General features: G+C 36.8%; 1 protein-coding gene across 4 annotated transcripts in view; it reads left to right on the top strand.

Annotated features, from left to right (window-relative positions):
• Positions 1–5,908: 5,908 nt before the first annotated feature.
• The window catches only part of LOC120336588 (low-density lipoprotein receptor-like), a 32,847-nt gene continuing 20,025 nt past the window's right edge, over positions 5,909–18,730 (top strand). For 3 of the 4 annotated variants that reach the window (XM_078120322.1, XM_078120316.1, XM_078120328.1), the window contains exons 1-8: positions 5,909–6,248; positions 7,804–7,935; positions 8,910–9,035; positions 9,552–9,673; positions 10,388–10,520; positions 11,311–11,428; positions 17,244–17,356; positions 18,152–18,280. In XM_078120322.1, the coding sequence (XP_077976448.1) occupies positions 6,179–6,248; positions 7,804–7,935; positions 8,910–9,035; positions 9,552–9,673; positions 10,388–10,520; positions 11,311–11,428; positions 17,244–17,356; positions 18,152–18,280 (943 nt within the window). In that variant the 5' untranslated portion in view covers positions 5,909–6,178. The remainder of the gene's footprint in view (positions 6,249–7,803; positions 7,936–8,909; positions 9,036–9,551; positions 9,674–10,387; positions 10,521–11,310; positions 11,429–17,243; positions 17,357–18,151; positions 18,281–18,730) is intronic. The other variant, XM_078120323.1, reaches the window with a different exon arrangement.

Below are 18,730 nucleotides of genomic sequence, written 5' to 3' on the forward strand. Positions count from 1 at the left end.
TGAGTTTTGTTTTGGGGTGGACCGCGACAGATTAAAAACACTTTCTTAGACATTGCAAATCTCATGAATTCCTTGTGCCTGCGGCACACCAGTAGTGTTCTAAAACTACCGACTTGAAATAAATTTTACTCCGTGGGATTTCATCGTAGAATAAGGAATTAATCGAGCATTGCGATAAAGCGGAGTAAGAGTTGCAGGGACACCTCATAATGGTGACATTGGCAAGAATACAAATAAAAACAAAATATAATCGGGCACTTTGCCACACATTTTTATGGTTGCGGATTACCGTGGTATTTTGGAGTATTATTATTACATTATATATATATTATATATACATTACATATCCGTTGACAAAGTTGGGTTGGCTCTTATAAGGACTGGCGTAATGTCGAGGACAGACTCAGGATTCGTACCGCGGGGATTTCGAGTCGATGAATATGTATTTTAATTGTACTAAATTAAGTATACTTTCTGGGATATTATACCAGATTTTTCTAATGAAGTCAACGAATTCGCATCAGTGCAATATATATCAAAACGAAATATAATCGGGCAGTTGATCACACTTTGATATGTCCGCGGATTGGCGTGGTATTTTAGATCGGTAATGAGTTTATTTTGACATGAGTCGCCGCAACCGCAAGTTTCCTTGAACACAAATGAATTAAAATAGAGAGACATTTTGAATTTTTTTAGTTATTACGAGACGGAAAAAATTATTATACCACGAAAAAGCCGGTATTTTTAATGAACGCGGAGACCGTTTCAGGAGCCGTTACATGTCAATTTCCGATTCCATCTTGTGACCTCTTGCGCCCCCCTGTGAGCATCTCGCGCCCCCCAGTTTAAGAACCACTGGACTCTAAACAAACCACAAATATACCTTGCTGACCTGGCGACAATGAGTCACCCTGAAAATTATTCATTGAACCTTCTCAGCACGACTACCAAAATTATACATTCCTATCCCTATCTAATTTTAGAATACACGTATTCATACCTCAAGCCACCCATATCATATGTTTTCATTTACGTAATTTTCCTCCACCACAGTGAAATTTTACGCGTTTTGGCCGAAACAAATTTTACATGAGTCACCCATTACGACTGTGGTGGAAAAAACAGTTTGCTTGATCATTACTTATCGATCTTAAGATCGGTAAGTATGTTGATAGGTATTTGTCTGTTTGTTTGTCTGTTAGATACACGCGATATCTCACGAAAGCGAGGTTGAATCTGCTTCAAATTTTGCATGTCATCATAGTTCGGAACAGGAGCCTATCGATTTTGGATAGATCATGTCGTATAATTAGTGCGTTATTAATTAATTAGTGATGGGACACACAGTGTCACTATGGAGTAAGACCACTGTTTTGGGGGATCCCCTAACCTCCGATCGATAAGTCTTCGGTTTCCAACCGAATTCTAGTTTTACATTTTGTCGAAAATTTTGTTTCGCGCATTAGTAACGCGACTAAAATAGTATGAGCGCCTTTCCTCAATCCTTACTTGACATATTGCTACATCTCTACGTCATTCGTTCGGATATTCAGAAAAAATGAGTTTTGTGTCCCATTGTCTTTAGCAACGTCCGCTCAAACGCTTTTTTATAAAAAACTTAAAATTGAAATATCTTTGAAATTTTGAACTCCATTCCGGACTTGGTCGGTTCTTATGAGAAATTCCAAAGATATCAATAACGACCATTTATAATTCTAACTTGCCTATAAAAGACAAATGAACTGTATTCCACTATGTCGATTGTACCTGGTACAACCCAGGTCGGTAGAAATCATAGCGCTGGACGATTTAAAATATTAAACACATATTCCTAAAGTCACCCAAAAAACTCGCAATGAACTCGGCTCGGCTCATGAAGTTGTCCCTGAATTTCGCATGACCCAACGAACTGGTCTGACCGGACCGGCGACAATGAGCCACCCTGAAAAATTTTCACTGAACCTTCTCAGCACGACTACCACAATTATACATTTCTGTCCCTATCTAATTTAAATTACTAGTGTTCATACCTCAAGCTGCCCATATGTTACCATTTACGTAATTTTCCTCCATCACAGTGAAAATTTCCGCGTTTTGACTGAAATTTTTTTGTGAGTCACTTTTGCGGCTGTGCTGGAAAACCCAGTTTGCGTAATCATTTAACATTTTGTCGGGAATTTTGTGTTGCGCACAAGTAACGCGAATAAAATGGTACTGTGTTTTTCCGTAATACTTCAGTTTTCTTTTTTTTCAAAAGTTACATTAGAGGGTATTTTGGAGGTATGTCATTTAGTTTCATTTATCAAAAACAAAATTACAAAGTAAAGAATAACGAGATTTTTAAATATACAAAATATGAAAACCGATATCCATTTACTTATAAATAGCACGTTTTTATTGAAAAAATCTGCTAAGCATGGAATATTGAGGTCATTGAAACTTGTTCTCCTCAACACGTTTTATAGCAATCCTCTAAAACCTGTGGAAGAGATTTCACGCTAAATTCCCTGATATTTATTCTTTGGTTCTTTATTGACCACAACAGCAACAATTGTCCACGATGCATCCCAAGACGGATAAAGAGGAAACCACACTTCTGTTGCTATAGTGATCGGTCTTCCATCGGACAGTAAAAGCTTGTTCTGTAAGAATTGAATAAACAGTTTTAAAATCTGTTGCTTGAAATGTTAATACGACTGACATATTAGATGAAGAATAAAAATGAAAAGATGAAGTTTTAAAATCTGTTGCTTGATATGTTAATACGACTGACATATTAAATGGAGAATGAGAATATTTGCTTGTAGTAATGAGCTTCATTGTGTAGGTAGCCATCATAGACAAAATATGGGGGGTAACGTTACTTCTGTCACTCGTGTGTTGGGAACTACATGAAAATGAATTAAAACCAGAAATCAATTATTTACAAATTCTAAAATATTAGGAAATTTGGAAAATACGCGATCAGACGATGACGTCACAATATATTGGATATTTTATTCAAAATTTTTGACTTTTTCTAATTCTCCAATTTCGGTACGCCTGAAGTATGCGCACCAAGATGTCGCATCTCCTAAACCCTAGCCTGGTACACGACCTGAGTTCAAGTTGTGCGCCATCTTGGTGCGCATACTCCAGGAGGTCCCCAATTTTCTTAATAAATCATAAGGCATCCTTAACGTGCCCACTATTTGGTAATTTATTGAAAACCCGCTTTTGGTTGGCATGATGAAGTTTACAAAAAACAGTCGAGCTCTGTTGAGATTGTGTATTATCAAACTGACCTTATACTCCATCCCTGTCCAGTGGGAAGTATCTGCCTTACCAGAAGGCACTATTGAGCGTATGTAAGATAACAACGACTGGTAATGAGCGAGGTCGTGAATATTCGCGAGTATCCCGTTTTTCTTTGATTTACAAATAGGTTCAGCGTCGTTGAAGGTTATTTTCTTTTCATCATATACAACTACTCGGTAGCATGTTTTCTTGTATATGACGTCACACTTATCTGAAAAATTATTGTGTCGTTGAATATTTTTTTTTAAAACCACAGAATAAATACGACGGAATAAAAGTTTGTCGGTTTGTTAGTTCAATGCGTCTTCCTCCTGGGTTCTATTAAATCCGGAGAGAAAAGTCGATAATACGAACTAAGAATGACGGAACAGATTGCAAGATGTATGGTAGTGGACGGAGTCGTAACCGACAGGGGGTGGAGTTAATCACGCATATTTTGTATATTTAAAAATCTAGTTATTCTTTGCTTTGTAATTTTGTTTTTGATACATGAAACTAAATGACATACCTTCAAAATACCCTCTAATGTAACTTTTGAAAAAAAAAAAAATTGAAGTATTACGGAAAAACACAGTACCATTATATTCGCGTTACTTGTGCGCGACACAAAATTCCCGACAAAATGTTAAATGATTACGCAAACTGGGTTTTCCAGCACAGCCGCGAAAGTGACTCACAAAAAAATTTTCAGTCAAAACGCGAAAATTTTCACTGTGGTGGAGGAAAATTACGTAAATGGTAACATATGGGCAGCTTGAGGTATGAACACTATAGTAATTTAAATTAGATAGGGACAGGAATGTAGATCAAAAAAAAATTGCGCTATCGACTTGGTCAAAAAACATTGCGCTATCGACTTGGTTAGTGGTGTGCGAAATGTGGCTCACAAGGACATATTGTGCGTCTCATGGAGAAGTGCCAATTTTGAATGATGTGCCCGCGAAAATAGATCTTCATTTAGTTAAATTGGTACTTGCGAGAAATTCCAATCCTTTGCGTACTAGAGTACCACTGTCATATTAGCAAAACTAGCTAGCAAAATCCCATTGCAAAATACACGATGTTCTAAATATGACGAAAAACCGATTCCAACTATTTGTTCTGGATCTTTGCCGTGCGCATTTTAACAAGGTAGGATAGGATTTTACATATTTATCCCTGGGGAGAGGAAAGCCGATAAGACGACTTATCCATATGGCGTACCACGGCCTCTCGTCCGGTTTCCATTCCAAGTCGGGTATGGGATTAGTTAATATTGTTTGTTTTCGAAAGGACATAGAGGAAGCCGTAACCGACCAGCGGTACGTGAACCACCCAACGACGTAGTCCAGCAATCAATGTTCCCTCTAATTTTTTGTAGTATGTGTGCGCAGAAATTTTGGTATGTGCGCACTTTTTCGGAAATAACTAATATTTGTGCAAAAACCAATGAAGAAATTTAGGCGTTCTAACCGGGTAATAAGTGGGCCAACAACAGACTTTCTCAATCTGCCAAAGGAGCACATTGTTACATTACATCGAAATACGTCTGTGCGCAGTAAATCTATGCGTGTGCGCACCCTCTGAAAGCTGTGTGCGCGCGCACACGCGCACACCTTAGAGGGAACACTGCCAGCAATCCTCTCGCACATAACCATCCCTGCATGGGATCCGAACCTGCGAACCCATGTAGAGTAATTAGAGGTGCGGTGGCGAGCGTATTCCTAACGCTTAGGCCGTTGAGCCACGTAAAAGTAATACATTTTTATGCCACCAATGATGGTGGTCGATATTCATTTGATATTTCAGACAATAAGCCTACGTTTGAATGACTTGGCAAGTGGTTTTAAATAAACGACATTTTAACGACTTCAACCATTTTTAGTCATCATTCACACTCACTGGAGCTATAAATTTGTTTCAATATTTGTATATAATCATAACAATATCTTACAAATGCGGCCACGGCCTTTATTGACTTATTTTCTTGAAGTACTCTTCAAAATTATCATTGGCACAGTTGAGCCGTATAAAGCCTGAAATTTTGTGTAATCGGTAGCGAAGAAGATTAAGTTTGATGTCAGGGCGTGGGTAAGGGACAGCTATATTAGGCAGAGATCGTTAGGCTAAGCTTATGAAAGACGGATCGGGGATAGTACCGCGGGCCAGGGTTTTGGGAACCGGGATATTGGTCAGGGATAAGAAGACTTGGGCGATAGCGCAGTGGGTTGGAGACAGGAAGGATGATGTAATAGCGCAGTGGGTTGGGGATAGAGAGGCATGGGGGATAGGGCGGTAGGCGGAGGATATGAAGGCTGGTGGGATAGCGCAGTGGGTCGGGGATAGGAAAGCCACTGGACAGCGCAGTGTGGCGGGTATGGGAAGGCTGATGGATACCGCAGTTGGCAGAGGATAGTAAGGCCGAAAAAGAATTCGTACAAATTTTGAACTAATATAAAGAAATAAGTTCACGACAATTATTTTCATTCATTCTGCAAAAATCATTGCAATCGCAACGAATTTATCAAATATTTAAGGTCAATTCGAATTTTCTGCAAATATAAAATCCGATTAGGCTCCGCCCTTTCGGGTTTTACGCATGAGTAATGCCGGTGGCGTGATTTTGTGTTTATGTTTTGCATCAGTTTAGGCGTGCTCGATGCTGTTGCCAAGCTGCCGAGGTCAGGAAATTGGAATCGAATATTTACAATTAGGCTACATATTTAAGTTTTCAAGACAAGCGGATTCATTCTAGAATTCTATAACTTTTCTAGCATTTGGATATAACGGTCTTTAGTTGCACAGGCGTGGACTGAGCGCGGTACAGTACCGTGAACAGCTGCAACCAAAAAAAAGTAATTTTGAGATCTGGATAAACCAGTAAAGTCCACTGTTCAATATGGATGGGATGTATCATGAACATTTTCTCATTTGTATGTTGATTTTGTTCTGTTGGCTAGAACCAACAGGTGAGCATTAATTCAGTATTAATACATAATATGGTGTGGCAAGTAATTTTTATTTATTTATTATTTTTAATTATTTTGTATACTACTGTACTACCGATACCGTATGTAATTACTGAATTAATCCTAAGTTTAACACGGGTCTGGTATAGTTTAGTACCACATGCACTTCTAGTTGGCCTGGCTCAACAATTTCTGCATATGCCAATCCTATCCCCCACCTGACTACGTCATCGAAAAATTACGTCATTTCCACTTCACATTGGCGTAATAAGGCCCGCCAAAGTATGCGGATGGTCGTCAAAAACGTGCATATGATCACCCGAAATCGAGCAAGCTATTTCTCTCGTTTTCCCGTCATAACTTATACTTTGCCGGCTTTTATGGGGTCTAAAGAAGAACACATTGAAAGCGCTTAAATAATGTCAAACAAAAATGTGATGTAAAAATACTGCCTGAATTTTTATTTTTTTAGAATAAAAGTCAGTCTCACGCGGAACGCTATAGATACCCTATTTGGCATTAGACATACCTGCTTGATTGGAGACTGAGTGGGTTTGATTTCATCCAAATTTATCTGTCAAGATGTTTTTTAAAAATACAAAAAATTTTACATCACATTTTGGTTTGGTGTTATTTAAGGTGTTACAGAGTTACCTTTGCTAGACCCCTTTATATCAGGGGTGGGCAACATACAGCCCGCTGGCCGGACGAGATTTTGACCGGCCCGCTGACTGTATCCAACCACACTCTGTAATGTGGTCCGACGCATCATTCATAAAAGTTGCCGATTGCTCTACTCTCACCGCACTGTCAGTGCGAGCTGGTGAAATAAACAATTGCCTTAGTGAACAAACAATTGCGTTAGCACACTTGTTAAACAAACAATATAAGGTCAGAGCAGAGAGCGTTGTAAACATTCCCCACTACTGTTATCAGTTATATTTGGAACCTAAATATAAAAAAGTTGACAGAGAGTGTCGAGCATTTAACATAACGAGCATTTTTTGTAGTAATCCGGCCCACCGAGGGCTTTATTTTTTCTCATCTGGCCCGCCGACTAGAGAAGTTGCTCACCCCTGCCTTATATGGTATCAAGGTTTAACTTAACTTGTGACAATGTTTTTTAATATTTATATTTCTATGAATTTAAATTTGTGATGATTTGTACATGTGTCTTCTATAATCTTCTATAAAAATAGAATATATTCAATGTTGCTTATTTGAAATGCAATTTAAAGTTCTTTAGTTCAGTAGTTGTTCAGTTATCAGCATGCCACGGTTCTCCGATTCTGAAAATAACCCCCATATTCTGACATTTAAAAAAAACAAATTTTAACAGTGAGTGCAAATCCCTTTTTTACAAACCAGCCTGGCGCCTCTATATTGACAAAAATCGACACTGTGCACTAACCTAATAGTAAGCACAATGTAAAAACGTTTTCATTGGTTTTCTCAGAAAAAAATAATTGCTGTAAATTTTACCGTAATATTCGAAAAAATTTTTCTATTCTATGTATTTAAACCGTTTTTTTATTTCTCAAACTTTTATTTTTAGCATCAAAATCTCCTATATGTGATGCAGCACACAATCTATTTCAATGCAATACAACATCACAATGCGTCACTCTTACTCAAAGATGCGATTTTAGGTATGATTGCGACGATAGGTCAGACGAACTAGGATGTGGTGAGTTGATTTACGACATATTCAAAATCTGATTCTGTACATTGTACTAAGCATTGGTAATACACTTGCCATCGCACTTCTCGCATCACCCTGCGCGAGTTTGCAGATTTGATTTCTGTGGAGCAGGGGTCGGCAACCTACGGATAATGCAGTCCGGCTCGCGAAGCTTCACTGAATTGTAGTACCAAAACAGCTGTTTGGACGATTATATTTTTTACGCAACAGAATTTTTTGTGAGACGCATGTAAACTAAATTATATTATAATCTAACAAGTATATAATTCACAATTACTGGTTTAATGAGCCTATAAATTAATTATAATTAGACAAATGGCAACAAAACGCAGAAAAGTTGATGCCAATGGCAAAGGGTTCAATGGCGCTGAAAATATTCAAATGGAACTTTTTGAGATGCAATACAATGAGGGAATAAATCTATATTCTATTCGAAACTCAAGAGATGTTATAATGCCTGATTTTTACTTATAAAAAAGTATCATCCGTTCGGTTTTCAACTTTCTAAAAATATGTGTGGCACACCAATGACTTGCAACCCTTAATTTTGGCCCGCGAGCGACAAAAGGTTGCCGACCCTGCTGTGGATGATTATTATGGATTAGAGAATTAACTCGATACCCTTCAAGGTTCATGCAACTGCTTGTCAGTAACAGCTTCCTTCAACATCAAGTCTATGCCTTTGAAATAAATAACTGGTTAATTATTCATTTCCTGACTGACATGGATTGATAAACAGATGAGCTTGTGGTATTACTAACATTCTTCACCTTTTTAGTATTACTGTGATACTTATTTATGCACACATTTTAAACTATTTAAGTTGCACATATCATTAGCTAATTTCCATTAAAGATGAAAAAATAGAAACAGATTCCATACTTAGGATTAAGTTGCAAAATAGGCGATATGAAGAATGTTAAAGAATTAATTATTTTTCTTAACTTTATATCTTTCAGTTCGCCCATCATGTAACGCTACAACACAATATACTTGTGCAAATGGGAAATGTATTCACAGTAACTGGATATGCGACGGAGAGAACGATTGCGTTGATAGATCTGATGAAACTGACGAACTTTGTTGTAAGTTGAATTTATTGCGGCTTCTTTTATATTGTTAAGTCTAACGCCTATGATAGATAGATTTAGTCAAAAATCTTTAACAAGAGCAAGGTATAATAACAAAATTGTGTTCTGAAGTTCATGTCCTTTCTTCTTGTCTAGTTAAGCTTCGCTTTCACCACCCGACCATGACACCTGATTTGATGTTTAGGGACTTTACCCAATACTGAGTGAAATTATTTATTTTTTGATGAATTTAAATTTAATCAAACGCAACTTTTTGTTAACTCAGTATAAACCTATATTTAGTGAATGCCCATGAACATAAACAAAGCAATTCTCAACAGTCCCAAGACACACCAGCAGTAATGCGCCCTCAAGTATAGAAAAAACATGGCTACTTCACCTTCACAGCTGGTTGGTCATGCTCAGCCATTTGTGACTGATGACAACACAGATCATGCTCAGCCATCTGGGAAAATGCTACTTGCCAGAAATACAATAAAGATACATTTAACACTCTTTCTCTTTCCACAGCTGGGGATTGCAAGAAGGGTTATTTCAGATGTCAGGGATCGAAAGCTTGCATGCCAAATTCTTATAAATGTGATGGAGACGCGGACTGCACTGGAGGAGAGGATGAAGAAAATTGCCCTGCTGTGAGTATATTTCGTTTGAGAGAGTTAGATACAGAAAAATGAACTCAACATTTCAATAATTTAAAATTAGTCCTGGGCGTGGAAATGGTACTCCAGTAGTATGTAAACCAAGATGGCGGACACCTGAACGTAGTATGTGTATCAGGTTTGGGTTTAACTTAAATTTTTTTTAATTTTCACATTTGCTCCAAGGAATCTTTTTTCGATTTGAAAGATTGCTTCTGAGGGTAGTCTGATGATAGAACAGGAAATAAACTCAGATTAATAGATTATTCAGTTTTATCCAATCCTAGCTGTGAAATAACTCACTCCTATTTTTACCTTCAATGCAGGACTGGCAAATTCCAGTGTTTAAATAAGCAGTAATGTTTGATTAAGCAAAACGTCGTCTTAATCACTTTCCTCTCTCCCAGGATTAATATTAATATCCCATTCCAATTAGCTAATTGTACAAAGCCTTTTGTATAGCAAAACTGTAAACCTAGTCATTTTAAAAAATCTTCTATTTTTTTACTTGCACGTACCAGATTAAATGAAATGGAAAACTCGTTTAGCAGGCCACACATCATTTAAAATTGGCACTTTTATGCGGGCAGCATAATTTTTCCCTGTGGGCCGCATTTGTCCCATTTGCAGGTTGCACAACCCTGATTTAGGCGATGATAAATTCTCCACCCTGGATGTGCTCATAAAAGTGTAAACTTTTATTTTCAGCGCGAATGCAGGGCTGATGAATTCCAATGTTCAAATAAGCAACAATGTATAGACATTGACTATCGCTGTGATGGTGTGACTGAATGTAGAGATGAATCTGATGAAGTAGGATGCACTGATATGATATGTAAAGGTAGGTTTTTATGCCCATTTTTGTTTAGAGAATTTTCAAACTTTGTCCCCTGTGGCTCTCGCGTTTTCGTGTAGGGTTAATGAGCAAGTGGCTTAACCCTTGATGGCTTTCTCGGCATGTTGGAAAAGGCTTCAGAGAAGAAGTACTTGACTTTACGACGTGGCTGTTCGCTGGTGCTTGTTATGTGGCAGGAGTGGTATTGGTAGTAGCGTCCGGCAAGGAATTGCTTGGATAGCATTTCATTGTGAGCCTTCACTGGCAGCAACATTGTTTCTCGATGGAGATGATTTTTGCTTGCCATGAGGTGTGACATCCTGTGATAGTTCTGAGAGTCGTATTTTGCCTTCGTTGTTGGAAGTTCCGCTCCAGTGCATAGTGCTGAGCTGGGGCGATAGTTTTAATAAGTCTAACCACTAGGTCATGATTTGTATATTTCTTTCGCTCTATTGCATTTATTTATTGTTTGATGGCTTTTATTATTAAAACATTTCTTATACCAGAATTTATTAAAATTACTGTATTGGTGGGCAGTGTGGTTTTGAATAGACCAGTGTTTTTGTGACTTGAGAGTTACAAACTAAGCTGAATACTGTTTTATGCTTTTATTTTGTATGGAAATATAAATTGCCAGATTAACCTTAATCTAATACCAGTGTCTGGATTCTGACTGTTCAACTCCAGTACATTTCTGATGATTTTGCTCTTGTTCATGGCAGAATATTCTTAATGTATTAATAGGGTTAGAAATTCTGTCTGTTCTGCCCTATTGAATTTTTAAAATACTTTCCAGATAATCAATTCACCTGTGCTGATAAGACTCATTGCATAGATGAGGATTGGAAATGTGACGGAATCTCTGACTGCAGAGATGAAAGTGATGAACAAGAATGTGAGAATGAAAATAGAAAGTAAGCGCTTGATTTGGCTTTCTCAAAGAATTAGTGAATTACCTTGTATATCCTTGCATATAGGTCGGCTTTAAAACTCAAAAAAAAGTTGCCAAACTTAAAGTGGTCAGCTTATACGTGCCTAACTGATTGCACTAAGAATCCAGCTTATAAGAGCATAACTTGGATGGCAGCGGTGCTTGATACGCTATGGCAGTGATAACAGTCTTTGATTGGTCGCTCAATAGCGTTGAAAACCGTTTTGTTGTTTTTGTGAGTTTTTTTTAATCACATAGAGTCAAAACAGAAGTACTCCTTTAGTATGTGTACCAGGTCAGGGTTAGGCTATACTTTTATTCCGATTTCTATATTTTAGTTCTATTACGAGTTCGGGGACTGTCTGTGTTAGCCAAGTGAATATATCCCCTGCCCATAGGCTTCAGTCCCATTACACAAGTTGATGTAAACTAGCGAACAAAATTAGTTACTTCCATATCGGTACACATACTTCTGGTGCGCCAAAACCGGAGATGGAGAGCCTTTTAGTCATGACATTTTGTTAGAGCTGGCGCCAGAGCCCCAGAAACTATAGGCTCTAGGAATAATAAAATCTATATTTTGAGGTATGGTAGTTAGAGGTCATACCATTAACATTATTAATATCTATGTAGGCCAGCAACCTTGAAATGTTGAGAAAGGGGGCTCCCGAAGTATGCGAACCAAGATGGCGTACATCGGAATGTAATATGTGTACTAGGTTAGGGTTAGGCCATAATTTAAGGTGTAAATACTACGGGAGGCTATTGGCTAGTCTTCGAACTGATAATAGGACTAAAATAAGGAAAATTGGAAAAAAATTATCGCCTAACCCTAACCTGTCACCCATGTTACGTTCCGATGTCCGCCATCTTGGTTCGCATACTTCGGGAGCACCTGAGAAAGACTAAAATTACATAGATTTCTGATGGTATGTTTTGTACAAGTATATATCGAAATTGACTTTGAGCGAAGTTACGGATTGGGAAAGTTTGTGAGAAAAGTCACATATAGCCACTGAATAGACAAGAACTATTGAAAATATATAGAACCTATTATGTGTCAATTACTGCTGATTTGCACAAGACTTAAAAACAAGTCAAATCAATATGACCAGGAAAACAGCTGTGACTGTGAGGTAGTGAGTTCCATTTAGCTTTTTTAATATTTAAGTATATGACCCTTTTTACAATGGAATCTGGAAAACCTGGGGTTGCGAATTCTGTATGACTGAAGTTACGTATTGATAAAGTACCGTATATGACCCCCTTCCTATGAAATCGGAAAACATGGGGAGCGAAATCCTTATAACTGAAATTGCTTAATATTAAAGTAGTATACCCTTTTTCAAAGGAATCAGGAAAAAAATGGAGTGAATTCTATATAAATGGTGTTCCCTATTGATAAGGTATTTGAACAACTCTTCCAACAGTCTATCACTAAATGTTAATTCAATCTTTCCGTTGACCTGAGTGTTGTCATATCAAGACTCAATGTTTGCCCAGAGTAAATACTTTGTAATAAACTTCCATGTTTGAACATGATGATCAGGGGGGCGTAGCCAGGATATTTTAAAAAGGGGGGGGGGTAGCGTAAGAGATAGCAGGTCTGGATGAAGGCCGGGAAACATGGGTTTTCAAGAAGTCATGAAGGTCTAAAAAGCTTTTCAATCTACGATAAATTGCATGTATGATACAGGAATAGGCCTTTTTACATTTCAAAAAGGGGGTTTCCGATTCTTAATCTTTGAGAAAAACTCATTTATACCATTTCCTAGGCTTTCAATAGTTACTGCTATACTATAACACAAAAAATAACCGTTTACTAGATGTAGCAATCTTCACGCACGCCAACCATCAAAACCATCGCTTAGCCCTGCTCCTGAAAAAGATGTATTGTATTTTTCGACGAATAAGTCTACCCGGAAAATAAGACGAAGCCTATTTTTGGCACAAGAAAGGAGTTTTTCTATATAACCCTCCAATAAGACTGACAGAAAAATAGCTTCTCTGTTGGTCAGTTAAGCACTAATATGCACTCATAATTTTATTTGGTTAGAAACAGGTCATGTTTGTTTCAGGTGGAATCCTACAGAATTAACCATTCTTAACAATAAAGGGGTAATTTTATTCATTTTTAACAATCTATTAACTGGAACGTTTAAATATAAGTACAGTGATGTACTTCGATGGGTTAGTTAACAGCTTTGTTTTTCAGTCTGGTGTCGTTTTTCCTGAATCCGTTAAAACAAAGGGTCATAAATCAATCACTTTCTCTCATGCTAGTCGTTTTCTTTTTGAAGTACCGATATCAGGCATAAATAAGACAGACAGTGCTTCATAAAGAATGTGCTTTATAAAATATGAGACAATAACAGCTGGCAGTCCAAAGTTCATTAATTAACGTGATTGGTAGACACTTTGATACATACGCGTGAATACATTATAAAATATATCAATAAAATTTCGTGTCAGCCAAGTGAATATGCCCCCTACCCATAGGTTTCAGTAACTTTACACAACTCGATGTAAAGTAGGTGAACAAAATTAGTTACCCCTATATTGGTACACATATTGGAGCGCCAAAATAGGAAAAATTTCATTCAAAGTAAAAACCAAAGTTTTTATCTCTTGTTTGCTCTGAGTAAATATTTTCCGAATATAATGTTTGAATAAGTAATGATGCATTTACCATGTGGCGTTTTACCCTTATGTATGTTTGACGATGTTCAAAATTGGGTTACATACGATAGAAATGTTGGGAATCTATGTAATACTAAGAATCAGTCACTGTATGTCATTGAATATTAATACTTATGATGTCCAAAGGATGACAGCTCACGTAACGATTTAATAATATGCCCCGCCGAACTTGAGTGAAATAGTTTATATTTTTTTTACTTTTGTGTTCTAGACACTGTCAATTGTTACATTATTATTACAGTTGAAGCCCATGTATATTCAGTTCGGTATCTTAACAATTCAGCACCTTATTATGCGTACCAGTATCTTCAGATTCTAATTTCAACCCGCGGTCAATTAACTTTAGGAACCACTGGCGTAAAATATTTCAAATTATGTAAAAATTCAATCTCTATCAATATAAATATTTCCCTGAGTTAAGGTTTGTTAAAATTCATAAAGTCTCTTTGGAACAGTGGTTCTCACAAAGAGGTGTAGATAATTTTCTAGGAGGTGTTAAGCTAATTAAAAATTAAGGTGCTCCTGAAGTATGCGAACCAAGATGGCGGACATCGGAATGTAACAGGTTAGGGTTATGCGATAATTTTTTTCCAATTTTCCTTATTTTAGTCCTATTATCAGTTCGAAGACTAGCCAAGAGCCTCCCGTAGTATTTATACCTAAAATTATGGCCTAACCCTAACCTATACACATGTTACATGTTAGATTTGATCTTGTCCGCTTTATTTTGGATATTAATATTTATATATTTGGGATATTAACACTCCATTCAAATATTTTCAAAGTGATTTTTGAATGAAACATAGTTTCGCCTCACTATCTGTTATTTGTAACTTATCCTTAGGTACCTTAGTTATTTTCCAGATGGGACGCGAGACTTGAAAAATTCTAAAAGGGGGGCCAACCTTGAGAAGTTTGAGAACCACTGTTGTACTTCGTTTGAGAATCATCATTTGAGTCTTTGGAATTGTCATTACCGATTGATCTCAATTGTAATTTCCTTTTTTCTATGTAGGAAACAGCTGGATGGTTATTGATTGTTGTGATTTGTTACAAGTAGTTCAGCAAGATCTTGATATTTTATCATACTATGATCAAAGGATTAAACCAAGCCAACCATGGTTAATATAACTTTGAACAATTTGGTAACATCTGGCCCTAAATCTTACCTGGAAAATATAAATTCAACATAAAAATTTGAATGAAGTCTTTGTAGCTTTTTAGGTAAAAGCAGTGAAAAACCATGCAAAAATGAGCAATTCATTGATAAAAATATGAAAAATATAAATTCAACATAAAAATGTGTTGCCATAACAAGTTGGAGTCTTTGTAGCTTTTTATGTAAAAGCAGTGAAAAACCGTGCAAAAATGAGCAATTCATTGATTGTTGTGATTTGTTGAAAATAGATTAACAGAATTTAGAAATCTGAACAAGGATTTAACGTAGCACCCTAAAATGCTTATTTCCAACATTTTAATCTTAGCGTGACACCCCAAGTCTTGTCCAAAATTACAAATTCAACATTATTACTCGACTAAAATAATGAACCCAAGGTATATTTGACATTTTGTTTTGTCATAGCAACTTTATTAAAAGTCATTGTTATGAAAGAATAGCTTGTTTCTTTGTGCAGAACTGGAAATATACCTTCCTAGCGTATTATTAGATATCGATGGACTTCTGGACGGGAAATTAAATTATAAATGTAACATTTTTTTCAATCTCTGGACGAGAAAATATCTGAACTGAAAAATATTTTAGATCTTCTTATGTTGTCTTAGAAACTTTAAAAGTCTTTGTAATGAAAGAATGGCAGGTTCCTGTATGCCTTTATGATCTATAATAAGTCATTGTTATTTTGTCTATAATAGGAAGTGGGTGGGTGGATGACTCGCCTGTTTGCTTTATTATACCGGTATGTGGCCTAAGATTTTGATTAATTTAAAAAACAAGTTCTTGTTGTAGTCATTTTCTTTTTGAAGTACCGATATCAGGCATAAATAAGGCAGTACCTCATAAACTATGAGACAAATAACAGCTGGCAGTACAAAGTTCATTGAGATGATTGGCAGACACTTTAAAATACATACATATGAATACATCATAAAATATATCAATCCAGATATAAAGTTTACACAAATCATGTTTAAGAAGACTCATGCAAAAAAGAAGCCCACCTTTTAAAAATGAAACGAGAATATCGGTCAGAGACCGAAGACTTATCGATCGAAAGTTAGGGGATCCCCCAAAACAGCGCTCTTACTCCATAGTGACACCTCGTGTCCCATCACTAATTAATTGATAACTCGCTAATTATATGACATAATTCGCCCAAATTCAATAGGCTTTTGGTCCGAGATAAGATGAATGCACATGCAAAATCTGGAGCAGATTCAATCTCGCTTTCGTGAGATATCGCGTGCATCTAACAGACAAACAGACATACACACAGATGGACAAATACCTATCAACATACTTACCGATTAAAATCGATAAGTAATAAGCTTAGCCGCCTAATATGTGTTTTTTATATGATGCTTTTTCACACTCCAGAATTTTCTTTGATCTGATAATGCTTGGCTAACTCATTGCACACTGGGTGGGGTGAGGAGCAGGGAATTAGACCTTACATGTGATGTCACAGTTATATCTTCTCATATAAGCTGAGCCTCTAAAAACGGCCCTAAAACGTTGAGTTCATAAAAATTCACATAAAGTGACCCTACAAATCGTGACACGCAGAATGCATTTATCACAGCAAATGGTTGCAGAAGAGAATTAATGAAAATGATAATTATTATTGTTTCACTTACATTATTTTATAGGTAAGAATTGTCTCAAAATCCTGTTATAGCGTAAACATGTAGTCGATCATGTGCATGACAACCAATCACAGACTGTTATCTCTGTTTTTAGTGCGAACAGAATTATGTGCATATAAGCCGACCCCTTGGTTTTGCAACTTTGTTTTGAGTTTTAAAAACTCAAACGTGAGGATATACAGTAAGTCTAATGCTATAATTGCTGAGCCATTGCATCCTCTATGCACTTGCATGAAGGTAATAGAAACTGAATTTAAAATGTTCCATTTTTTCAGGTGTCTTCCGCAATACTTCACTTGCAAATCTGGAACAATACCTTGCATACCTTTAAGTTGGAAATGTGATGGAAATAAAGAATGCAGTGATGGATCAGATGAGTTGAATTGTGGTGAGTATACCCAAGAGGTTTCTGAACTCTCATGACTACTGAAATGCCGGTACTCCTGTGGCTTGTGAACCAAGATGACGCCCACCAGAACGTAGTATGTGTACCAGATTGGGATTAGACAATAAATGCCGAAATAACAGCAATAACAAAACGAGAATATCGGTCAGAGACCAAAGACTTATCGATTGAAAGTTAGGCGATCCCCCAAAACAGCACTCTTACTCCATAGTGACACCTTGTGTCCCGTCACTAATTGATTAATAACGACAATTGATTAATAACGATTAATTGATAAATATACGACATAATTCATCCAAAATCAATAGGCTTCTGGTCCGACATATGTTGAATGCACATGCAAAATGGAGCAGATTCAACCTCGCTTTCGTGAGATATCGCGTGCATCTAACAGACAGACAGACAAATACATATCAACATACTTACCGATTAAAATCGATAAGTAATTAATCTTAGCCCTTCTTGCGTTAAGAAATGGCAATTGACACAAGAGCAGTTGAAATGTAAAAGGGACTCTTTCCGAGCAAAGTTACTGGCAACCAATATAACAGAATTATGGTGGCACTTCATTAATTCATTAAATACTAATTAACGTAAGACCTGAAATTATTCAAGTCAATTACTCAGAAGTAAAAGAGACTCAATCCTGAGCAAGTTATGAGAAGTTACTGAAGGGCTTGAAGACTCATAAAATTATACAGCATTAATCTTCACTCTTTACGAACCAGTAAAGTATTAAAGAAAAGAAAATCAATTATCTTTAATGTTCATTTTCAGATAATATAAAAGACAGATGTCCATTTGGGGAATCACATTGTGCTAATCGACGCCAGTGCATCAGCAAACGCAAATTTTGCGACGGCATTTGGGATTGTGTGGACAAGTCTGATGAATCTGATTGTGCCGGTGAGTTTTATATTGGTGTGAATTCATTTTGAAGGCACCACTGATTTCATAGATAAGCGAGAACCAGCGGTGCAAACATGGTTGAATTTTATTTACAAAATTAAAACATATGCAACGCGCCTCTGGGTTTAATTAATAAACTGGATATGCCCATTTTTATGCTGCTTATTTGAATCCTTGAGCGAAGAACCTGGCGCAGTGCTTCTCAAACTTCAATTATCCGTGGCCCACTTCCAAAGATTATTAGCACTTATGTCGCCTGCTTTTTAATAAAATGAACAAGTTTTCCCTTAATGAATTTCTATCAGTAACTTGATTCCCCCATGTTTCGAAAGCCAGTAACGAAAGAGCGAAAGAGTGAATGCATTACAATCAAAGAATTCAATAAAATGCAGCTAATATACTTAATTTAATGTAGTCAATTTGTCTGTTGACATGAACTATGTAAGC

This window comes from Styela clava, chromosome 2, assembly GCF_964204865.1.
Source record: "Styela clava chromosome 2, kaStyClav1.hap1.2, whole genome shotgun sequence".
Classification (NCBI taxonomy): Eukaryota; Metazoa; Chordata; class Ascidiacea; order Stolidobranchia; family Styelidae; genus Styela; species Styela clava.